Source organism: Acipenser ruthenus, chromosome 14 (genome assembly GCF_902713425.1).
Source record: "Acipenser ruthenus chromosome 14, fAciRut3.2 maternal haplotype, whole genome shotgun sequence".
Lineage (NCBI taxonomy): Eukaryota > Metazoa > Chordata > Actinopteri > Acipenseriformes > Acipenseridae > Acipenser > Acipenser ruthenus.
Window position 1 is genome coordinate 26880538 of NC_081202.1, and position 21812 is coordinate 26902349.

The following is a 21812-nucleotide window of genomic DNA, read 5'->3' on the forward strand; positions in this document are numbered from 1 at the left end:
ATTCCACTGGTTTATTATTTTATGCATCAAAAAGTAACAAGTTTTTTTTAACATAATATTTATTGAATCATGTACATTACATCAATGTGTGTGTTAAATCATATAATGAAAATAGAAAAGCTGTGTTAAATATTACAACAGAGGGATGGCAGAAAAAAGCATATAGTTGTTAAATAGCATCTTTTTGAGGCCAAATATTGTTTATTCTTTTTTTTTCTTTTTTAAAGAATGCCCATGTTTCTGTTAAAGTAAAAATAATTCACATTTAATGCACACCATTACAAAAACACCATGTTTTATTGGAGAAATCTTAATTAAACCATGAAAATGTGATGTTGAGATAGACTTTAGTTAGAGGATTATATTTATGTGATGGTAATTATTATAAAACGCAGAGATCCTGACTATAAATCAAGATGACTTTTTAATCTCAAAAAAAGGAGTAGCAAACCTATTCTGGACAGCAGCAGATCACAAAGGACTTGCCCATTTTGTGCTGTCTTTGTTAGTTTCATCATTATTATTTGTTTATTTATTTTATCCAAGGCGACTTAGAGACTATGGTGTGTGAACTATGCATCAGCAGCAGAGTCACTTACAGTTACGTCTCATCCAAAAGACGGAGCACAAGGAGGTTAAGTGACTTGCTCAGGGTCACACAATGAGTCAGTGGCTGAGGTGGGATTTGAACCGGGGACCTCCTGGGTACAAGCCCTTTAACCACTGGACCACACAGCCTCCGTCCCCTTATGTTAATACAACTTAACTGGTTATTCAAAAATACAAAAAGAGAGGGGGTAGAGACATTTGCACTGTTCAGCAAAAACAGACGATGTAATGAATTGGCCAATGGCAGCGGGACTGTCAAAACAGTTCCCCTTGATTGCTGGGGACTTCCTACAGTGCTCTGCTCACAAGCACCCCCTGCTGGGGACAGGCTGGCAGTACAGAAACTGCACTGGGGTTCATAGAGATCAGAATCTTCATCAGCAGGATCACCCTTCTACTTATTGATGCCAGATTCTGGTTGTTTTTTTTTTGTTTTTTTTTAGGGTACCTGAAAGTCCGACTTTCTTCATTCACACCAAAAGTTGGTGCTATGTGCTTTCCAAACTCTCCTCACATGTGCAAGTCTCTAGACAGGAGTCATTTTGAAGCTTAACAGTGTCAACATACCAACACAGAACTGTGTAGTGGCTTGAAACACTGCATCTGAGGAATGGATTCCCGGTTAAACGTTGCTCAGATCTGCTTCACTTCATACTGGGATCAGTGGAAGAACTGCTAGATGAGTCACTGTTGCCTGTTTTGGATACTTCATCTAAAAGAAAGACACAAGTTATTCCTGCCAATAATCTAGAGATTTGTTTTAATGTTTTAAAATATATATATATATATATATATATTTTAAGACTTCCTTTCCACAGCTTAGGTAAGCCCGATTTCCCTTTGGCAACTACCACCAATAATATCTAAAACCGAAGAGGTTGACAACAACACAACTTTGTCATATTATTCCACTTCATGGTGACCCTCTTACATTATAAAGATATATACCCCATTTCTGATTAAAAAGACTGTGGTGGTCTCTTAATGCTATCGAGGGATGTAACCAAGGTGTGAACCTGAAAGGACCCCGGTTTGACTGTGAAGCTTCTCTAAGCCATGTCCCATTACTGATGTAAGTGTCCTAATTTGTAACTCACCCTTGTCTTTCTTTTCCTGGTTTTCCTCTGCTGCCGTTTTGTCTGCCCTGAAGAAAATCCTGGCGCTGCTTAGTGAGAAGTAAAGCAGCTCAAATTCCTGAAAATAAGAGAATAGTTTAGACTTGTAAAATCTGTTTGGCAAAAAGTGATTAGAAGACAAATGCCCTTCAACCAAGTGAATTTGTCAGTTAACTTCTGTAATCCAGGCAGCACAGGATTACAATCACTGAGCTACTTTAGCCCACTTTTTTTATAAATGGAACGTTTATTTCTACCTGTAAGTATACATCAAGTCTCTTCTGTGTGAGGTTCATGGTTTGCATCAGTTTCTCATCCTGACTGGTGGCCTGGACATTCTGCTCCTTGACCACAGCCTTCATCTCACGTAAATACTTCTCCCGGACAGCGTGCAACCAATGCAGGGAGTCAAACTCCTGGTACTGATCCAGCAGCTTCAGTATGTAGGCAACACCTGCAACGAGCACACAGGAATAAGAAAAGAAGAGACCTGCACTAGGTCAAGTAATACATGATTTCAGTCTGCAGTAACCAACCTCCAAGCAACTACAGCCCCTGCAGTAACAGGAACAACAATGATTACCAGACTATTGTAATGCTGCATCTAGTACAGCTTCAGTTTAGTCCTGTCATACACAGAAGTACTCAGGATTTCCACAAACTCACCCATAGCAAAACCATCATCTGTGAAGGCAGCTCCTACTTTATTCTTTTTGTTCAGCTTCTCCTTGCAGCTAATGGAATGTTCTGCAAAGTTGACGGTCTGAAAGGAACACAAAGCAACCGATTTCATAACAAGTGACTGTGCACCGGACTAGCAAAAAGATCAACTCAATCCTTGGCTCATCCCCACAGCACATATCCCACATATTTTATAAAAGCGCAAGACTAAAGTTGTATCATAGTTTAGTGGTTAAGATTACAAGCTCTACTTTCTTTCCCTCAAACACCAACCCACAACCCTAAATGTAACAGTAAAGTGCAAAGAAAAAGCCCTACCTAGAGGAGCATAAAGATATTCCCACCCAACCCCAGAAACTGAAGTTTAGTAGTACAGGCATATTCTTACCAAGGGAGGGACAATCATATAGAAGTTGCGGAGGTGCATGTTTTTGGTGCTGCGGAATTCAGGTGCAAACACATCCACCAGCTTTTTGAAATACTCTGTCCCTTCTGCAGAGTTGCTGGTCAGATCACCAAGGACAGAATCCAGGACTCTAAAGCATAAATACCCACATGTTACAAATACCCACAAACAAAAACCATAAGAAATCAGTAATAAATGGCTTTAGCGTTAAAAAGAAGCTTTGTGAAATCTCGGAAATGGAAATTGGTAGATCTTGGCTTCAGCCAGCGGTCTGGCTAAAATATTCTAATTAGACTCAGGTGGGTTCGAGCCAATAGGTCCTGGTATGAACATCATAGTTTGAAGGAATTCCTTATTCTGAACCATGCTCTGGTACCCATGTTATGTGAACAGTTCAACTTTTAATACCTGGCTGATTTTTGAGTTTCCTCCGACAGTCCTTCTTCCTTTACCAGTTCTTCAAAGTTGACAATGTCTTCAAGGTCAGGGACAAACCTAGAAAGAGGAAGCACATGGTCAAGGGACCTGGTATAAAATGTTTCTGACTCCCCTACATTAAAGTAATGGGTTTACTCCCATATGTTCTACTAACCAGTACAGAGTCATTGTGCTGGAAATCCCTAAACACCACAACCAACAAACATCTTAGACCTCAAAAACAAAACAAATAACAAACTATATACCTTATTGCATTGCTACAGCAGTGCAGACCCCCAGATCGGATCATCCGCACATAGCCCATGGCATTCCCTATGTCAGAATGCAAAGGTTAATGTTCAGGTTAGCTTCTTCTATAATGCATTGATCCACAATATATTTTTCATCAGATATTGTATTTAATATTTTTACAAAGTCTTTATGAAATACTAATGCATATAATACAAAGTCTTAAACTAGGCAACATTAATGACATGTAAAATGAAAATCTCACTTTACATGGTCTGTTTAAATACTTTTAAAACTTTAAATTAGCCCAGGGACATTCTGTTAAAATATGGTACTGTTTGTTAAATCATCGATAGCAGATTAATAGAAAGCCATATATTTATATGGTTACTGGTATATTCTAATGCACAGAAGTCTTGGGCTGGCTAGTAGTGTGCTATTCTAATAATTGTGACTGATCACTTTGCATAAAGTTTACGTTAATAAATTCCCCTCCATAATTGTATTGTAGCTAACAAATAAGCATTTCAATATGAAATTCCTTGAATATGGAATGCACTGAATAGCAGCTGAAAATCTCTTTTACCTATTTGGCTAATGAGCTGCCTGAACTGGTCCAGATAACTCTGTCCATCAGGGGTGATCCCCAGCTTTCTGATCCCCCGGTTAAACTTCTCTGCTCTCTCAAATGGGTACTGAAAATACACCAACAATACTGTCAGTTGCACAAAATATATCACCTCTCACAAACTATTAACACTGTGAAAGGACAACATCAACATTTTACAGGTAGCATTCTGAAAACAAAGCATCAATCTTAATACCTTCAAAGGGTTTTAATGCTCACTACACAAGTCAAACATACTATTGCTAAATGTAGCCACATACTTTTATACATACTGTACCTTTTGGTCCGTTTGGTCCTTGATTTCCCTGAAGAATCGAATGTCCTTGATTAGCCTTGACTTGATGTGCTCATCGTACATGAACTGGCTGAATATGTAAAACTTCTTGCGCAGGAACTGGTAGGTGAAATTGACCTGTTGAGAGGATTTCAAGAGCAGTTCACAGGCTTGATCACTGTACTCACTGTGCACGCATCCAAATTCACAAGCTTTCAACAGCAAATACACATAGCCTCCCTACAACAGCCCCTTACCGTTGTGTTCATGATCCCTGTGCCGTGTGTTCGGATGGAGTTGGCAATGTGCCGGATGTTGATGGTGTTGAGGTGCTTGTTATTGCTTGTCCGTTCGATGAAGATCTGCGAATATCAATTAAAAAAATGCATCAAATTACTGAGGTCACATAGCCAGTCAGTCACTGAGGGTGGATTCAGATCCTGAAATTATAATAATGGTCCTTTGTCTCAACCAGAAGACCAAACAGTCCACTCTTAAGATGATGTAGGTGGGAATACAAAACATAAAATGAAAATGAAAAAACTCACCTGGTTGTTGAGGTTATAAAGGTAGCGTGACACAAAGACATGGATGTTTCTCATGATCTCCAGCACATCTAAACCCTGAAACAAGAGTAGTAGCTGTTATCTATCCAATTGCTTGAACTGAACTGAACACAACACAACACCTTATTGCACTCAAGTCACTACAGCTATATATGAAGTACTATCAAAGTCAATAGCCAGATATGTGTCACCCACTGTTGCAAATCAAGGTCTGGTTAAATGAGTGACGGCTATCTGAATGCATGTACTGATGTCTGCTATGACATATATAAGTGTGCGATGGACAATCGAGATGCGGCTACGAGTGTAGACTGCATTGAAACTGAGAGCATGGTTTTGAAATCAGCATTACACGACGAAAATCAGTTCATTTGAACCTTTATAACTTTACATGTCTCCCCCTATGAAGTCCCAATTCAGCTTCTCCCCTCCTCCACCCACCTGCTCCAGGGTCTGGCTGGGGAGGTGTGCCTCAGTCATCACAAGCCCATAGCGCTGAGTGGCCAGGTTCCTCATCTCGCTGTAGGTGGCCCAGTCGTGCAGAGCCACTGTAGTCAGGTTGTAGAACGTCTTGTCCAGGTAATGCGTCACATATGCTGCAACCGACACATGAATAATAAATTTGTTTTCCAATTATTATTATTATTATTTATTTCTTAGCTGACGCCCTTATCCAGGGCGACTTACAATTGTTACAAGATATCACATTATTTTTTTACATACAATTATCCATTTATACAGTTGGGTTTTTACTGGAAAAATCTAGGTAAAGTACCTTGCTGAAGGGTACAGTAGTAGTGTCCCCACCGGGGACTGAACCCACAACCCTCCGGTCAAGAGTCCAGAACCCTAACCACTACTCCACACTGCTAACTTATTAGGGCAAAAAAACATTTAATCTTTCACTTTTATTGCCAGCAGTTATCTGAATTATAAGAATCTGAAAATCTGAAAGTGGGCTGAGACACAACAGAAGTTTCCTGTAATACTGGGTTGGAGGTGAGGAGTACCTTTGATGTCAATGAAACGGTTGAAGAATCGGATTGGCTTGAGATAGAAGAAGTGAGCCAGGTCTTTCATTCCCACCTTGAAGGGGTTCCTGTCATCCAGCTTCAGGTGAGTGTGCACAGAGAGCCTGAGGTCCTTCTCAATCTCCTTGCACAGTTTGTCCAGTAGGTGCTGTAATGCAGGAGAGGAACACAGCAGATCTTTATAACTATTCCGGTGGGATGAAAACATACCCTGACTAGTTCCTCTTGTGCAGGGGTCTCCAACCCTGGTCCTGGAGAGCCCCCATCCGGCAGGTTTTATAGGTGTCTTTACATCATCAGTGGCTAAAGATCTGGAACACCTGTTAATCTTTACGAATTAAGCCAATAATTGGTTCAATTAAGTAACAGAGATTGGTTGAAACGAAAATCAGCAGCCACAAAATGACAGAGACAATAATACTAAAAGGTCTAATAACACAGAGAAAAAAAAACTTTTGCCAACTGTATGCACAGTGTGTGAGCGACACACAGTAGTAGAGGCGTGTGTCTTAATTGAACTCTGTTGTTCTTGTTACCTCCTTGAAGACATCCATGATCTCCAGGTTGTAGTTCTCCAATAGCTGCTCACAGGACTCCAGGTGTTTGGCGTGCAGCATGGCAGGAACACAATCCCTGAGGGCACTGAACATATACTGGAGAAAACAGAAACAGAACCAAGCCCTGGATTAGCTATACACCGCCACTCCACTATTAGTTAAATACTGCTTTATGGCCTGGTGCCTATTTCACAAGGCATTTCTGTGTGTCAATCTGCTGTATCTATAGAATTGAGATTTATCTTCTAATCATTTAGACTTGTTGAGCTGACTTCTAAAAATACTAACAGTAATGTTATACGGTTATTAAATGACTAACACGTTCTTCAATGCAATGCCTTCAGTGTATTAAGATTATTTTAGTACTTTTAGCACTAGTGAGTGTTTTATAATTGTGGATTAGCTGATGGGAGAAGAAAAGACTGCTAGCTTGCTTGTAGCGTAGTAAGTGCAAGGAGAACCTGGCCCCAGGTTTACAAGCAATGGGTTTTATTTCCTGACTAAAATGAGGTTTTACTTTTTAAAGGAATAGGAAACTTACATGTATCCTAGCTGCATCCACTGCATAGTCATAGGCATCATCCAGGTAAATGGGAAACACTGCCCGGTGCCAATACAGGAAGCTGCAGTCACACTGAATCTTAACTCTGAATGGGAAAAGAACAGGAGGTTGCTGAACATTCACAGGTGAATCCATGATACTGTAGACACATATACAACAAGGCAGAAATTACCTCTCTCTCAGCTCACTAATTAGGTCCAGCTTCTTCAGGACCAACTGCAGGGGGAGCAGTTCTTCATCTTTAAAGGTCTTCTATTGAGTTGAAGGAAGAGCACAGATTTTTAAAAGTTTCTTATTGTTTCTTTTATTTAATTATTTTAGAATTCTTAAAAAAAATGATTATATATATATATATTATATATATATATATATATATATATATATATATATATATATATATATATATATATATATATATATATATATATATAAAATATAATATAATAGAATGTCAACACAAGCAAGTACAATACCCGCCACTTTGATAAGCATCTGGAGTTAAAACATCTTGTTTTCAAAAGTGTTCCTAGGTTCTTGTTAAGAAAATTAGACTGTACTGTACCAAAGTCATGAGTTCCGCTCACTCACCATCTGAGTGCCCACGCTAAGCGCCAGCGACACAACCAGCCTCCTCTCCTTGGTGCTCGGGCCATTGAGTGCGTTCTCTGCCAACACCAGTGCTGACAGCACGTCCAGCCGCTGCTCACTGTACTTCTTATCAGAGATCACTCTCTTCTGGAAAAAATGAAAGGAAACACATGGGCAAAATTAGACAGGGTGTCCCAGAAGTCCGGCATCATAGGTATGTTAATATTGCTCGTCCATTTCTTTCAGGTGTGAAATGTCTTTTAAGCAAAGAAGAACAGATAGGTGCAGGTACAGGAACAGGTGCAGATAGCCAACAGGATGTGGCCATCCAATTTAACAAAGTACACCCTAATCACATAACAGGACACCCTGTATATACCAATCTAGTTAATATAATATTGTGAATCTGGCACAGTAATCAACTGTTCTGGTGCAATACTGACATCTCATATTACACTTTAAATCATAATAAATAATTTTGTAAAAGCCTCTGGGATGTACTGATAATCTAGCAAGGTACAAATGTAGTTATACAGCTAATCTGACACATCCCAATTAGCACTAATCCTGGACTACCTATCTTTAATCCCACTAGCTATTATTAGTATTGTATGGATCTAGCTGGTCAGAGTGTAGAAAAGTACACCATTTTTATAGCATGGCTAAATTCTCATTGAGCTTACTGTTTATATTTCTAACATTCAAACATAACAGATATTACATAGGTCTATTTGGTAAAACCTTGTCCCCATACTGTCCCATCAATGCTGTACTAACTGACCATTCAGTATCTGGGACTGCATTGCCTATTCCTTTCCACCACGCCCTTATTCCCCTCTGGGAGACTGTGTTGTGAAGTCGGCTGCCCTCCCACAGACACACCTTGGCTGTGGCGATGGAGTTGAGGGCCTGGTACTGGAGGTGCTGGGTGATGTGAGAAACCGAGTCTGCGACCACCATCGCACGCCGGTGAAAAGTGTGCTCCACAGCCTGAGGAAACATTGACATTTAAAAAACACTTTGACAGTTAACATATTTCCTAAAACATAGTCTGATTTTGGATGACTCTGTCAATTTTTTCAAGTCAATTCTAAACACCAAACCGAGTTATTATCTATATTTGGCAGTATGTCTTGCTACACCTACGCATCATTCAAACCTTGTAACCTTCTGGTCCTAACGTGCAGATGCCACCAGCCCTCTAGCAATGAAGACAAGAATCAAGTGTGTAATCCACCAGGTATGAATGATTCCTGCGTAGACTAAACAAAATCAAGAGAGACAGATAAAAAAAATACCTTAAGCAGCTCCACCAGCCTGCACAAAGCCTTCACTGAAGTTTTAGTCATGGGCTTCTGCATGGACATGTAGAGATTCATAGTGGTTTTGATGATGGTGCTGATGCTGTATGCATAAAGGATACCCTAGGACACAAAACATGGTGTTCATAAAATAAAGAATAGCACACATCTGCATAAGATAACCATAGGCGTTTAGAATCATGGGGAATATATTATTATTTAAGGAAAATCTATTGTGCAGATTATCACTAACTATACTGAGCGGTACCCTATGTTTTCTATTAAGAATCCCCTCCCCCTCTCTATTTAAAACAGTATCATAAAGATATGTTTGTGCTTGTAACTTTTGAGCTCAGTACAGTCCGATATGTTTCAATCACCTGTATAAAAATGGTACATCTGTTGCTCAGATCTTCAGCAAATTTATCAGTCCTCTTCTCTTTGGCCAAAATGGACTCCATTTTCATCATCCAGGACGTTACAAACACGTAGTAAGACTGCACATCCCTGCAGAGGGGAACCAGGGGAAGCATGGATTTAAAAACAATATTAGTTTATAAATTCCCACAATTTAGAAATAAACACACAATGTGATAAACAGTCAAAAGTTTGCATACCCCAATGGAAATTTATAATTTCTAGAAATTGCTCAAACAAAGAATTTTAGGAAAAATCTTTTGTAGCAAAAGTTTTGCAGATGAGGAAAAAAATTAAGAAATAGATGTCTAAAATTATTTATTTCAGCAATTTTTTTTGCTGAAATAAACTCCAAAAATGCTAATTCAAAAGTATTCATACTATGATAGTATTTTCGACAAGGTGCTAGAAATTTCAATATGATAATACAGAACCTAATTCTAGAAAAGTCTGGATTGTAGGTGAACATTCTTAGAGAGTATAAAAGGGTTAGGCATAGGATGATTGCTGTCATTACCAATTAGTCAATATGGGAAAAAGTAAAAGAGCTATCTGAAGACCTTAGGCCGAAACTTATTTATTGTCATAAAGCTGGAGAAGGATACAAGAAGATTTCCAAGCATCTGAGTATCCCAATTTCAACTATTGTTTCTATTATCAAGAAGTACAAGACTCGTGGTACTGTCACAACGCTCCCTCGGTCTGGAAGAAAGAAGGTTCTTTCACCAAGAACAAGCAGAAGAATTGTGAGGAAGGTTAATAACAATCCGAGATTGACTGCCAAAGTGAATTGGCTGCAAGTGAGACTGGGGTTTCCATTTCAACCATAGGTCAAGAATTGCATGGTGAAGGTCTCAATAGTCACAGGCCAAGGAAAAAGCCACTCTTAGGAAAACGTCTCAAGGTCAATAGCTTAAAGTTTGCAAAACAGCATTTGAAAGATGGATGAGTTCTGGTCAAAGGTTTTGTGGAGTGATGAAACAAAAACCTGATGGTCACGCTGATAGTCGTTACATATGGAGAAAGTCTGGTGAGGCATACAAAGAAAAAAACACCATACCTAATATCCTTCTATGGGGCTGTTTTTCCTCTAATGGCACAGGAAATGTAATTTCAAAACATGGTAAATGGATTCTGTAGCATACCAAAAGATATTGGCCAATCACCTGAAACCCTCCACGACAAAACCTGGTTTAAAGCGCAACTGGACATTCCAACACAACAACGATCCAAAGCACACATCAAAATCTACTTCAGAATGGTTAAAGAAGAATAAAATCAAGGTTCTGGCATTGCCTAGTCAAAGTCCCGATCTAAATCCGATTGAGAATCTCTGGTATGAGTTGAAGAAAGCTGTGCACAAGATAAGTCCTCAGAATTTGAATGAAATGGAACAATTTTGCGTTAAAAGAATGGTCAAAAATCACTAAAGAATCATGCCAAAATATTGACAAATAACCTAATTGTTTAAAAGATGTTGTTATTGCTAAAGGTGTCTCAACTAGCTATTAATTTCATTGTCCTTGTCAGGGTATGAATATTTCTGAATTAGCATTTTTGGAGTTGCTGAAATAAATAAATTGTAGACATCTATTTCTTGTAACTTTTTTTCCTCATCCACAAAAGCAAAACTTTTTCTACAGAAGATTTTTCCTATCATTTGTTTTTCGAGAAATTTTTAGAAATTATACATTTACATTGGTGTATGTAAACTTCTGACTACAATTGTATATTCAGTCAAACCCATTAACAACGTACCTGGGATATAACGTACACAATGATATAAAGAACCAGTATCATGGAACCGAATAAAATCGTATTAAATCCTGTTTACAATCTCCTTTACTACATACTCCGATAGATACTTCCTGTTATTATGCACACACCGCGATGGCATGCAGTGCTCTGTGCTGCACATATTGCGTACTTGTAGGCCTACTTCTTGCTGTTTAAACTTGACCTTGTTCTCTATTACTGTGATTTATGCAGTTTTATCATGGCCAGCACTAAACGATTGTCAGTTTCACTTAAGGACAAACTACATTATTGGAGAAATCTTAAAGGGATGAAAGCAGACAGAATTATGTTGTCAAAAAGCTTAAGTTTAAAAAGCAGCAGTCGTCTAAGGCCCCGTCCACATTAGAGCAAAAAAATCGACAACCGAGTTAAAAACCAATTTACCTGAACCCTAGCCAAACAGTGTTAGAGAGTCCAGATTGACATAATGAATCTGGGTTAGTTTAACCCAGCTGTTGAAAAAAAAAAACACTTGCTGGATGACTGTATCCCAGAAACCACTGTAATGTATATACCACCTTCTTTCTTTTTTTTCCCCTTCGTAACTGTTGTTTATTTTCATTGAACACGGGAGCAAAAGGGAGGAGCTACGAGAAAGTGCCTAATTAATCAAAAGGGGAATAATTCGTATGGGGAAAAAAAAGCCCATGCCATAGTAAATAAATTAGATGGGCATTTGCACAAAGGGAAAACCTGGGGCGTATAAGACGTTCTTTAATTTAATTAAAAGTTGAAATAAAGACCTTTAACTGGCTAATATGTGATGTGAACCCAGGTTTTGAACCCTTAACTCGGTTCTAAAACGCTAATGTGGCCAGGGCCTAAAATACCATACAGGCAATGATTACTGTACTGTACCTGAAATGACAGTTTGTATGGTGATGTTTATTGACTTCTATATTATTATTATTATTATTACTACTGTATTTTTTATTAATTTGTTTATTTCACTAATTACAGTACAGTATTATTCAGTACATTAATTACATGTTTTTTTGCTATTTTTTCATACAGCTGACCATCTTTATCCAAGGCAACATAGAATTACTGTATTAAATAATTAAAATACAGAATGTTACATACTGTATAGTAATGTACATTACTAGTTACATTGTTTTATACTGTTTCTTCTGTAATAAACCTTTACACTACATACATTGGATATGTACATTAATTAGTACTGTACTAGGTTTTGATTTTTGTGCTGATTTGGCGGGTATGTGCACGTACCTGGTTATTACATACCTCGGTGTGACAGAGATCGAATGGTACTTGGTGTTAGATCTCCCTCTCGACCTGTGAGGGCACTATGTAACGGGAAAAGAGTACCCTTAACTAAATGGCACGACAATTTATTCCGTAGGATAGGTGGAAGTTGGTCATTTAGGAAAGGGGCACAGCTATGGTATCCAAACCCAATGACCCAGACGGTAAACGGTGTGGCATCCTAGGATTGGAGGAGCGGATGCGCTCGTTAACCTAGGGGTCATGAGCGAGGATATAAATAGGGGTCATACATTCGTGATCTGTTCCTTGGTAAATGGTTAGTGCTAAAAACCTACAAGGAGTCTGTGTGCTGTTTTGTGAACTGTGAGTTTTGTCTTGTGTTTGTTAGTGTTTTGTTAACTGTCGTCTGTTTTTAATAGACTACCAGTTGCACGATCCGGAGCTGTAGCGAAAGCCAGCATAAACACTTTCACCCCTGCATTTCACGGAGAACTGTATTACACCACTTGCACGTATTCACTATCACTAAGAACTGTGTTTGTGTTTTGTGTTTAGTGTTGGTGTGTAAAACTGGACTTTTTGGTTACGGGTCAAACCTGGGGATTATAAATACAGAGTGATACATGCCACTGTATCACTCCAACATTATTATTTACAGGTGTTTGCCATATGGCTCTGGACATTGTTAATTAAATCAATAAACACCCTTGCACCTGGAAATCATTGTCTGTGTTTTATATTCGGTCTGCACTGCACTCACCTGTATTCACTCACCACTTTGTGTGATACTAATTAAAGAAACTAAATAGTTTGAAATATCACTATAATCCAATTATTTATTATCGTTTCTAAGGGGTACCAACAAATGTGTCCAGGCCGTTTTAGAATATCTTTGTAGAATAAGCAATAATTCATCTCTTTTCACAGCTTCTTTGCTTTATTCTATGACATACCAAAGGCATGCAAGTATACATGATAAAAAAGCTTTTAATTTCATCACTTTTCAGGAGGAATGAAGCATTATTTCAATGAGCTGTGAGGGTACCAACAAATTTGATCACGTCTGTATATGTATATATATATATATATATATATATATATATATATATATATATATATATATATATATATATATATATATATATACATATACACACACACACACACACACGCACACACACACACAAACACAAATTCAGCCAAACTGACCAGATCCAGAACACCATTATTTTGTTGTCTAAAAATCAGAACTGCCAAGCATTTCTAAATGACAAGTCTAATCTCATTTGTTCAGTAAGTGAGTTAGGGACACGATAATTGTAATAGATTAACCCAGGGCTCAGTGGTAGCCCCAGATTCCTCAACACCCACGTAATGAGAGAAAGAGAGACCCACTTGACCAGCATCTGGGCTTTCTGCTGCAGGTAGCTGTCCCTCTGGGTCCGGATGCCCTGCAGACTCTTCTTGTCCAGCATTTTGGCAGCAGCAGGGACCTTTGCCACCAGAAACGCGTCTGCGAACCACATGATGTTGCCGGTCAGGGTGACAGCTGGAACCTGCAGGGAGAGAAGAGGAGACTGTGGTTACTGCTGTTCAACTTTTTATAAGCTGGATTGAACTCAAAGGCTACAAAAATGCTTTGAATTCAGATAACAAAATACCAGCATATTTTCCTTATTCGTTTCAAACTTATACATAATTGTATTTTTAAACCTCAAAGACACACAACAAAAATACATGAAAGTGTTCAGCATAAATAAATACAAACTAACGTAAATATATCCGTTAATTCATTACTTAAGAGTTTCACCTTTTTACAGACATCCAGCAGTGATTTAAAGAGCTTCTTATCAACAGTCCTGAAGATGTGGAAATGTAGAACAAACAGACCACAGACTCCTACGTATTTATCCCTCTGGTCTATTTCTGCAGGCTCTCCTGAAACCAGAGACCATGCTTACAACCTGCCAGGGTAAACATGCTTCAGAAAACTCCCACAAATAATCAATTAACATCATTCATATGAAACAATCAAATTAAGTATGTATTGTATCTAGTATAAAACACTGGACAACATTGCAAGATACAGTGTTGTTAAGACAGGAACATGCTATCATTAGTTAAAAGCGATTAGCAGAATTTTTCCATCTGTACAAAAAGCAAACTTAGATTCTTGTACCTTATTTTTTTATTTATGTTTCTATTTGTAATTGTAGCAACTGGTGCTCTCTACACTTAGCACAAATACCATGATAGGGTACAAATATATATTGAATGAATCAATGTTGCTGCTAGTCTCATCCACCTTCATTCAATAATACAAATGCATGTTCGTTGAACGATTAGGACAATTTAAAAAAATGGTGGTGTACTCATACCCACGTTTTTGGTTTGTTTAAATGCCCCTGTTTTTACACAGAAGTGCACCTCGAATCAGGGTGCATACGGTATATCTAGAGGACAGCTATCCAGGGTGGAGGCTGAAAATGAACAGCAGTCACTTCTGATTAAATAACATACCTAGTTTAGATTCCACATTGGTGAAAATGGTGCGAATGTTAAGAGCAAACTCCTCAGCAAAAGTGGTGTTTTTAGAGACGGACACACCCTCACCCAGAGCGTCAAACTGCTGCTCCACACAGGCCTGATCGAGAAAACATGAAACGACATTCAGCATGTTCACCTTCCACTGCAGTTAAGCACTTGAACCACAGAGCCACCTGAGCCCTTTGCCCTCTGAGCAACTCTGACCCACTGCCTGTAGCCCAGTATTCTAACACCTGGGCATAACCATGTTTTATAACCACTTAACAGCTATGATAGAGTTATAAAGGGAAACTAATGTTTCAAAACTGCCATTTCATAAGTATCACCTAAAAAAGTAAGAAATGGTTTCTCTTCTGACCTGAAATATCATTCCATCCAGTATATGCCCCTCTAGTTTTAACAGCAGTTTCTCAAAGGGCTTCAGTTTCTCCTCTTGGATGGAAAATTTGGAGGGGTTATGATGCACAGATTTCAGTAACCTGGAGAGGGAGAAAGTCTTAAAATCAAGGGTTGGAGTTCAGCAAGCACATATATAACTGAAATTCATACACACAGAGAGAAGCCTCTTCAGATATTGCTGCTTACAGTTTGTCAATAAGGGTAGATACTTGTTGATAGTCATCTCACCTTTTGTACATGGTCCAGTGGTCCTTAAGAGCTGCATGGTTCTCAATGATCTCATCCAGAGTCAGGAGCACACTCAACAGCTCCCCCAAGTGTTCAAACACTGTCTGTGTGACAAATTGACAAAGGACATTTAAAAAGGACAAAATTGTGCAGAGGCTTGCCACAAATGTTTTGGTAAATAATTAAACAAATAGCAAAGAAAACTATGTTAAACCAGTTGGGGGGGTTCTGTGGCTTGACATTGCCAATCCTAAACAATATTTTGAAACTGAAAACAATAGCATGTTCACAAAAATTAATAAAAGCATGTATTTGTATTTAGAAAATCATACGGCAGTTACCTGGACTGTAATACAAATTATGAAACAACCAGGGCTCTACCTGAAAATGAACTCCTGAGGACTCTATAATTTTAGTTGCACTCCTATAATAAAAAAGCAGAAAGAAAAATCATCAAAATAAACTTTATTATGGTATTTTAATTGAATCAGTAGGCCTAGTTATTTCTTTTTTTAACAACACCAAATGTATTTATGTTTCAAAGTTTTTAAAAACATCACAACATTATTATTATTATTTTTATTATTATTTTTATTATTATTATTATTATTATTATTATTATTATTATTATTATTATTATTATTATTAATAATAATAATAATAATAATAATAATAATAATAATAATAATAATATTTAAATAAAGTGTGAAACTTTACTTATTGCTGCTGTAAAAGGAAGCCAGTTGATGCACCACATTGACCACCACTTCAGAACATCTTGTTACAAAGCAGGAGAGCTCCTGCAGGAGAAAGCATGTAAAATTCTGAATTGAATTAGTCAGTATATAAAAACAGCAGACTCACCCTAGGATTCAATTTTAACTATGACTCTGCCATCCTTATAGCAAATCAAAGTACCCCAAAAAACCACAAACTATGATTACTGTGTGCAATTATTTAATGCAACACTGCATCCCAAAAAAAACTTCAGTAAGAAAGCTAGGAACAGGATTACTGTACCTGTAAAAAGGAAATAAACCTCCCCATCTGAATCTGGGATTCCCCCTCCACCACACTGGTGTGAGAAGCTAGAAGACATCAAGACAAGAAAGGGCTTTAAAAATATATCAATGGACCCTACTCCCAACACTAGAACTCAGGATTTAAATCAAGGGAAGTCATTACTGATAGGGGTTACATTTTTAAATAACAGGTTTATTCAGGCTTTCATTTTGCACATACACAAAGTGTATGGAAATCAGGTCCTATGATATCATTCTCTTACAAAACAAAACATCACAAGATTTACATTTTAATTGAAAAAACTTATTAAAAAAAATGACTTCGTTGATTTTCCTGATCATTGGTTAAGAAGGAATCCTTGATTTATAACAGCTATACAATGTTAATGAAGGGATCTGTCAGGTTAACTTGGGTTTATACCTGCCATTCCAGGGGTTATAAATCTGAACCCCAATTGTGGATGTTTTAATGTACATGCAGGACAAAACAAGTACTAACCTCCTTCCCCATAATACAGAAGGCCAGTGTAAAACTTGGTTTCTGCCTGGAAAAAGAGAGAGAACATACAGTACATTTCCTAATAGGGTTGGACTACAGTACCATGCCGTATTGTCTACTGTACCATTTAGTATTGTAACCAAGCAGTGATCTTCCCTTGCTGTCCAATCCCCACCCCATGGAGGCATTAAAATCTACATTATGTCCTTAATTATTACATTCAACCAATTGACCAGGGCAAGCCCTAACGCACCTATGGCTAATCTTTTAATTGTCCCTTTAAACCTGGAATTGCAAAGCACTTCAGGACTGGAGTTGCCTGCCCCAATCTAAACATTGGCAGACCTAAATACCGCTACTCTTTAACTTGATATAAATCTAGCAGTTTTTTTCCCTAGGGGCGACAATTAATGACCCAGTTATTAAAATCTCTAAATACAATACAAATAGAAGAGTGGAATGAGGCTACAAATGGCCTGACCATTTCTACCATAATAGAACTGGGAGGCTGCTCAGCTGCATCATTTTAACCAGGAATTTGGTGACCCCAATGAAATCAGATTGTATCACTGCCAAAATTGGCTTTTATTTGAGCATTGTTTATTGTTAGGAACTTAAGGTAAACAGAGTTCTACCAGTTCACAGCCCAAAGTGCTGATGTAAGGGAGTTCCACCACAGGCCACTCAGTAGAGAACTAGTAAAACAGGTTGCTCCCAAAGTTGGCAGTCTGACAACTTGGAGTAGTGGTTAGGGCTCTGGACTCTTGACTGGAGGGTTGTGGGTTCAATCCCAGGTGGGGGACACTGGTGCTGTACCCTTGAGCAAGGTACTTTACCTGGATTGCTCCAGTAAAAACCCAACTGTATAAATGGGTAATTGTATGTAAAATAAATAAATAAATAATGTGTAAAAAATAATGTAATTGTATGTGAAAATAATGTGATATCTTGTAACAATTGGAAGTCGCCCGGGAAAAGGGCGCCTGCTAAGAAATAAATAAATAATACTACAGCCTACACAGAGTACCATGGAGTAGCATCATATACCTTTGGCTTCTTTGGATTTGATCATGTTCAGTTGAGAGAATATAAAACATATATCTTACAAGCTCTCTTACCTCATGTTTCAACTTCTTGATCTCACAGCAAAGAGCAGCATAAACTGTGATAACCTTGTTAAGAACCTGGGGAGACAGGCCAAATACTGATTACTGAACAAAATAAAGATATTGCCAAAAGCCGAAAAATATAATTACCATAATTATCAAATAGTTCAATATATGGTTACAATTCCATGAACATTTCTAACAGATCTACCTGTAATGGAGACCTATTGAGAGAATTAAGTGAAATAAAAAACAAATTAAAAAAAAGATTATAGCAATGAGGCCTCTATCCTCTAACTTACAACCTTGTACCTTCACACATGGCAGCTGCAAACAGGATACAAACATGACCCTATTAAAAAAGGAGTTATTACCAGATTATCAGAGTACACAGTGCACTGTTCAGTATCAGTCTGAGCTCTCCAAACTTGTGTGTGCTGGAATACAGGTATACCGGAGCCACAGACAATCTGTATGAACTGTAGCCTGCCTTGAAATCCACATTTTACAAACAAGGGAAAGGAAAAGGTTAAACGACTACTGGATTACCTTGTTTTCTGTCTTAATGAGTTCAAGCAGAGATGACTGTTCATAAGGTAGAAGCTGTAAGAAAAAAAGTAGTTCATATTTTATCAACTGCCTGTATTCTTAAAACTTTTTTTGTTTGCATTGAAAGATTAGCTTGCTTAAAAAAAAAAAAAAAAAAACATTAAGCATTTTGATTCAACACCACTGACATGTGCATGCTGTGCAGCTTGGTCCCACTACATTCCACAGTTCAGCACTTAAACCTACAGTACCATCAGCACTGCAAGGCCCTAATGCTGATTTGCTGTATCAGTCAGCCATTCTTAATTGCTTTGTCAAAACTGTCTGAGCAAACCAGACACTGGTACTGTTAACACTCACTGTTACTGACACAGAAAAATGGGCCTTTTAGCTCTTGTGACTGACACGTTCAGATACTACAGAATAAGATCTGCACCTCAACACGGCTTTCTCCACTTTCCGCTATATAGGCCTATTTCTTAGGTCCCCCCCAAATGAGGTCCTTCTGTACCTGGAGTGCTATAGGATCTAGAGTAAAATCCCAGACATCGCCAATGGAGTCATCCAGTGCATCTTCAATCCCTTTCAGCTGAGATGTGTACTCCTCCAAGAACTTGCCATAGTTCTTCAGCTGCACCTCAGCATGGATTTCTAAGAATAAAAAACAAAGCGATTTATCAACGGCATTACAAAACCCTTCTCTCCCCATGGAAACTAAGCAGAAAGTGTCAAGCATGTTGTGCACAATAATTCATATCTTCGATATTAGATGCTCTACGAGAATCTGTGCTCAGCTACTGCGTCGCTATAGTATTTTCCTGTATTGCTAAAATCAGATGTACCGTCTTATTCCCATTGGGGGATCCTACTTCTGCTTAATTTCACAGCTGGGGACGCACAAAGAGGTCAAGTTATCAGGGGGCGATTTAGTGATGGACAGTGCCTGTACTGGTGTATTTTATATGAAATATTTTGCTGACCCCATACTTGCAGTGTACGTAGCATGTGGGTATGCATTTTTGTTTCTGTTTGTCTATGTTATGTTTTTTTATAATACTAGTGGTAACTGTGGGTTTGTGTGTATATATATATATATATATATATATATATATATATATATATATAAGTGTATATATGTGTATATATATATATATATATTATATATATGTGTGTATATATATATATATATATATATATAGAAGTGTGTGTGTGTGTGTGTGTGTGTGTGTGTGTGTGTGTGTATATATATAATATATATATACACACACACCGAAAACACGATTCCCTGTCTAAAGGAAAGCAAAACAAATCAAATAAGCTTGAATTACTTCAGCATGACTTGGTTATTATTTCACAACTTTCCGCGAGCTTTGTTGTTGTTGTTGTTCTTGGAGCTACATTGTCATACATATAATCTAGCAGCCTGTTAACATTACAAATTACTACTGGATTTATACACAGCAACGCATTCATGTTACATCGTATAAATACAAATACATTAAAAAACAAATCAAATGTCTATGCACCACTGGCACTTGTACCACTACATACAGACTGCACTGCATTCAAAGCAGAGCGTTGTTTTGAATTAAAACCAGACAGCAATATCTTACTCTGGGACCCGTCGTCAAAGCGGTCAAACTCCCAATCTGGAGAAACAGCCTCCACCGCCATAATACCAGTTTAGTTTGTACTGTCAACTGCAGCGGCGACGACTACGAAGGGATTGGCTCTTCAGTCCCGTGATTGGCATCATGACTTCCTGCTTCCGCTCTCCGGGAGCTGTGGGGATTGTAGTTTTATCTTACTGATTCAACGCTTCTTCGTCATTGTCAAGCAACAAATATGTACAGTAGAAGCATGCTACTGTTGTATGTTCAAGAGCTGAGTCTATATTTTGGTGTTTTTCATTGTTTATAGTTATGAAAGTAGAGAACAAAACAAAACTGCAATTGTGATATACTGTAAAAACAAACAAAAAAAAAACATAAATAAACTCAAATCCAGAGGAAGTAATCACGCCTTGAAATGCTAAAAATAACGGACATCTTGAACAAACAGATGAGCCTGTGTTTCTTTGAAAACTGGGTGTATTAGATCAATATAACAAATATAAGCGCACTGACGGTAATAGCTGTAAATTATTTTATTACAGGTGATTCTTTAAATGGCAAACATGTGAACAACCCATCTATCTATCTATCTATCTGTCTATCTCTCTCTCTCTCTCTCTCTCTCTCTCTATATATATATATAATGATTAAATACATCAATTGAAAAGTGTCAGAACAGTCATTTATTTTGAAAATAGAGTGGTGGAAAAAGAAACAGGGTTATATAACTATCAAGTTTTAAGGAAAGAAGACACATTAATAAAGGATAAGTACCATACTTACATGAGGAAATCCAGAACTGGTGGATTTTAAAGAAAAGACTTTGGACTTCCATTTATTCTGGATGATATACCAGAAGCACATTATCTAATTAGGATATCATTAATGATAGTAATAAAAACTCAGCTATAAAGGTCTAAAAACAAAGTTCACAAGTTTACAATTTTCTAGATCTTACTGTATACACAAAATACTCCAAGACTGCATGCTCAGGGTGGCTGGGAAATTTTTTTAATGGAAGAATACTCTGTTTTTGTTTCTTTCTACAGTTAGGCTCTGTCCTTGACCTCTCATTCCAGTTTTCACAGGGACATTGCACCGATTAGATAAGGTAAAACTGATTTCTTTAAGAAAGATGTCAAACATTTGGTTAGTCTGGACAAACATCAACAAGGAGCTGACTGTTCTGTTATTCATTATATAACATGTGGCATTTCTCTGCCATAATATTATTTTTATAAAATTGGAATTTCAAATCCTGTTATCCTGTATTATCCCAGACCCAGAGCAGAAACAACACATATGTCACTTTTTGTTTTTGCTTTTTAAATCTAGGACCTTAAAAAATAAATACCCAAACGTTTGTCATGTAATAGCTATAGCTACAGGGTGCATATAGTTTACTCTGTAATATACCATTCTCA

At 37.7% G+C, this 21812-nt stretch overlaps 1 protein-coding gene across 1 annotated transcript; it reads right to left on the reverse strand.

Annotated features, from left to right (window-relative positions):
• Nucleotide 1: 1 nt before the first annotated feature.
• On the reverse strand, nt 2-20536 carry LOC117419888 (WASH complex subunit 4-like). Its single transcript, XM_034033232.3, has 33 exons — nt 20389-20536; nt 19287-19426; nt 18776-18829; nt 18239-18304; nt 17121-17166; nt 16620-16687; nt 16317-16399; nt 15981-16023; nt 15600-15703; nt 15331-15451; nt 14946-15069; nt 14236-14363; nt 13821-13981; nt 9365-9491; nt 8982-9107; nt 8566-8673; nt 7684-7830; nt 7268-7347; nt 7075-7180; nt 6513-6629; nt 5956-6124; nt 5387-5541; nt 4928-5002; nt 4637-4741; nt 4383-4517; nt 4064-4172; nt 3495-3561; nt 3220-3306; nt 2794-2941; nt 2391-2487; nt 1982-2178; nt 1707-1803; nt 2-1321 (listed from the first exon to the last, which is right to left on the reverse strand). Exons 1-33 carry the CDS (start codon nt 20447-20449, stop codon nt 1254-1256), a joined length of 3519 nt encoding a protein of 1172 aa, XP_033889123.3. The 5' UTR covers nt 20450-20536; the 3' UTR covers nt 2-1253.
• Between the last annotated feature and the right edge of the window lie 1276 nt (nt 20537-21812).

Excerpts from the sequence above, each read along its gene's own strand:
- LOC117419888 (XM_034033232.3), bottom strand. The coding sequence starts at position 20,449 with ATGGCGGTGGAGGCTGTTTCTCCAGATTGGGAGTTTGACCGCTTTGAC. Across the intron at positions 16,688-17,120 it reads TCTGTATTATGGGGAAGGAG|CTTCTCACACCAGTGTGGTG; the intron begins GTTAGTACTTGT and ends GATGTCTTCTAG. Across the intron at positions 4,742-4,927 it reads TTTATAACCTCAACAACCAG|ATCTTCATCGAACGGACAAG; the intron begins GTGAGTTTTTTC and ends TGATATTCGCAG.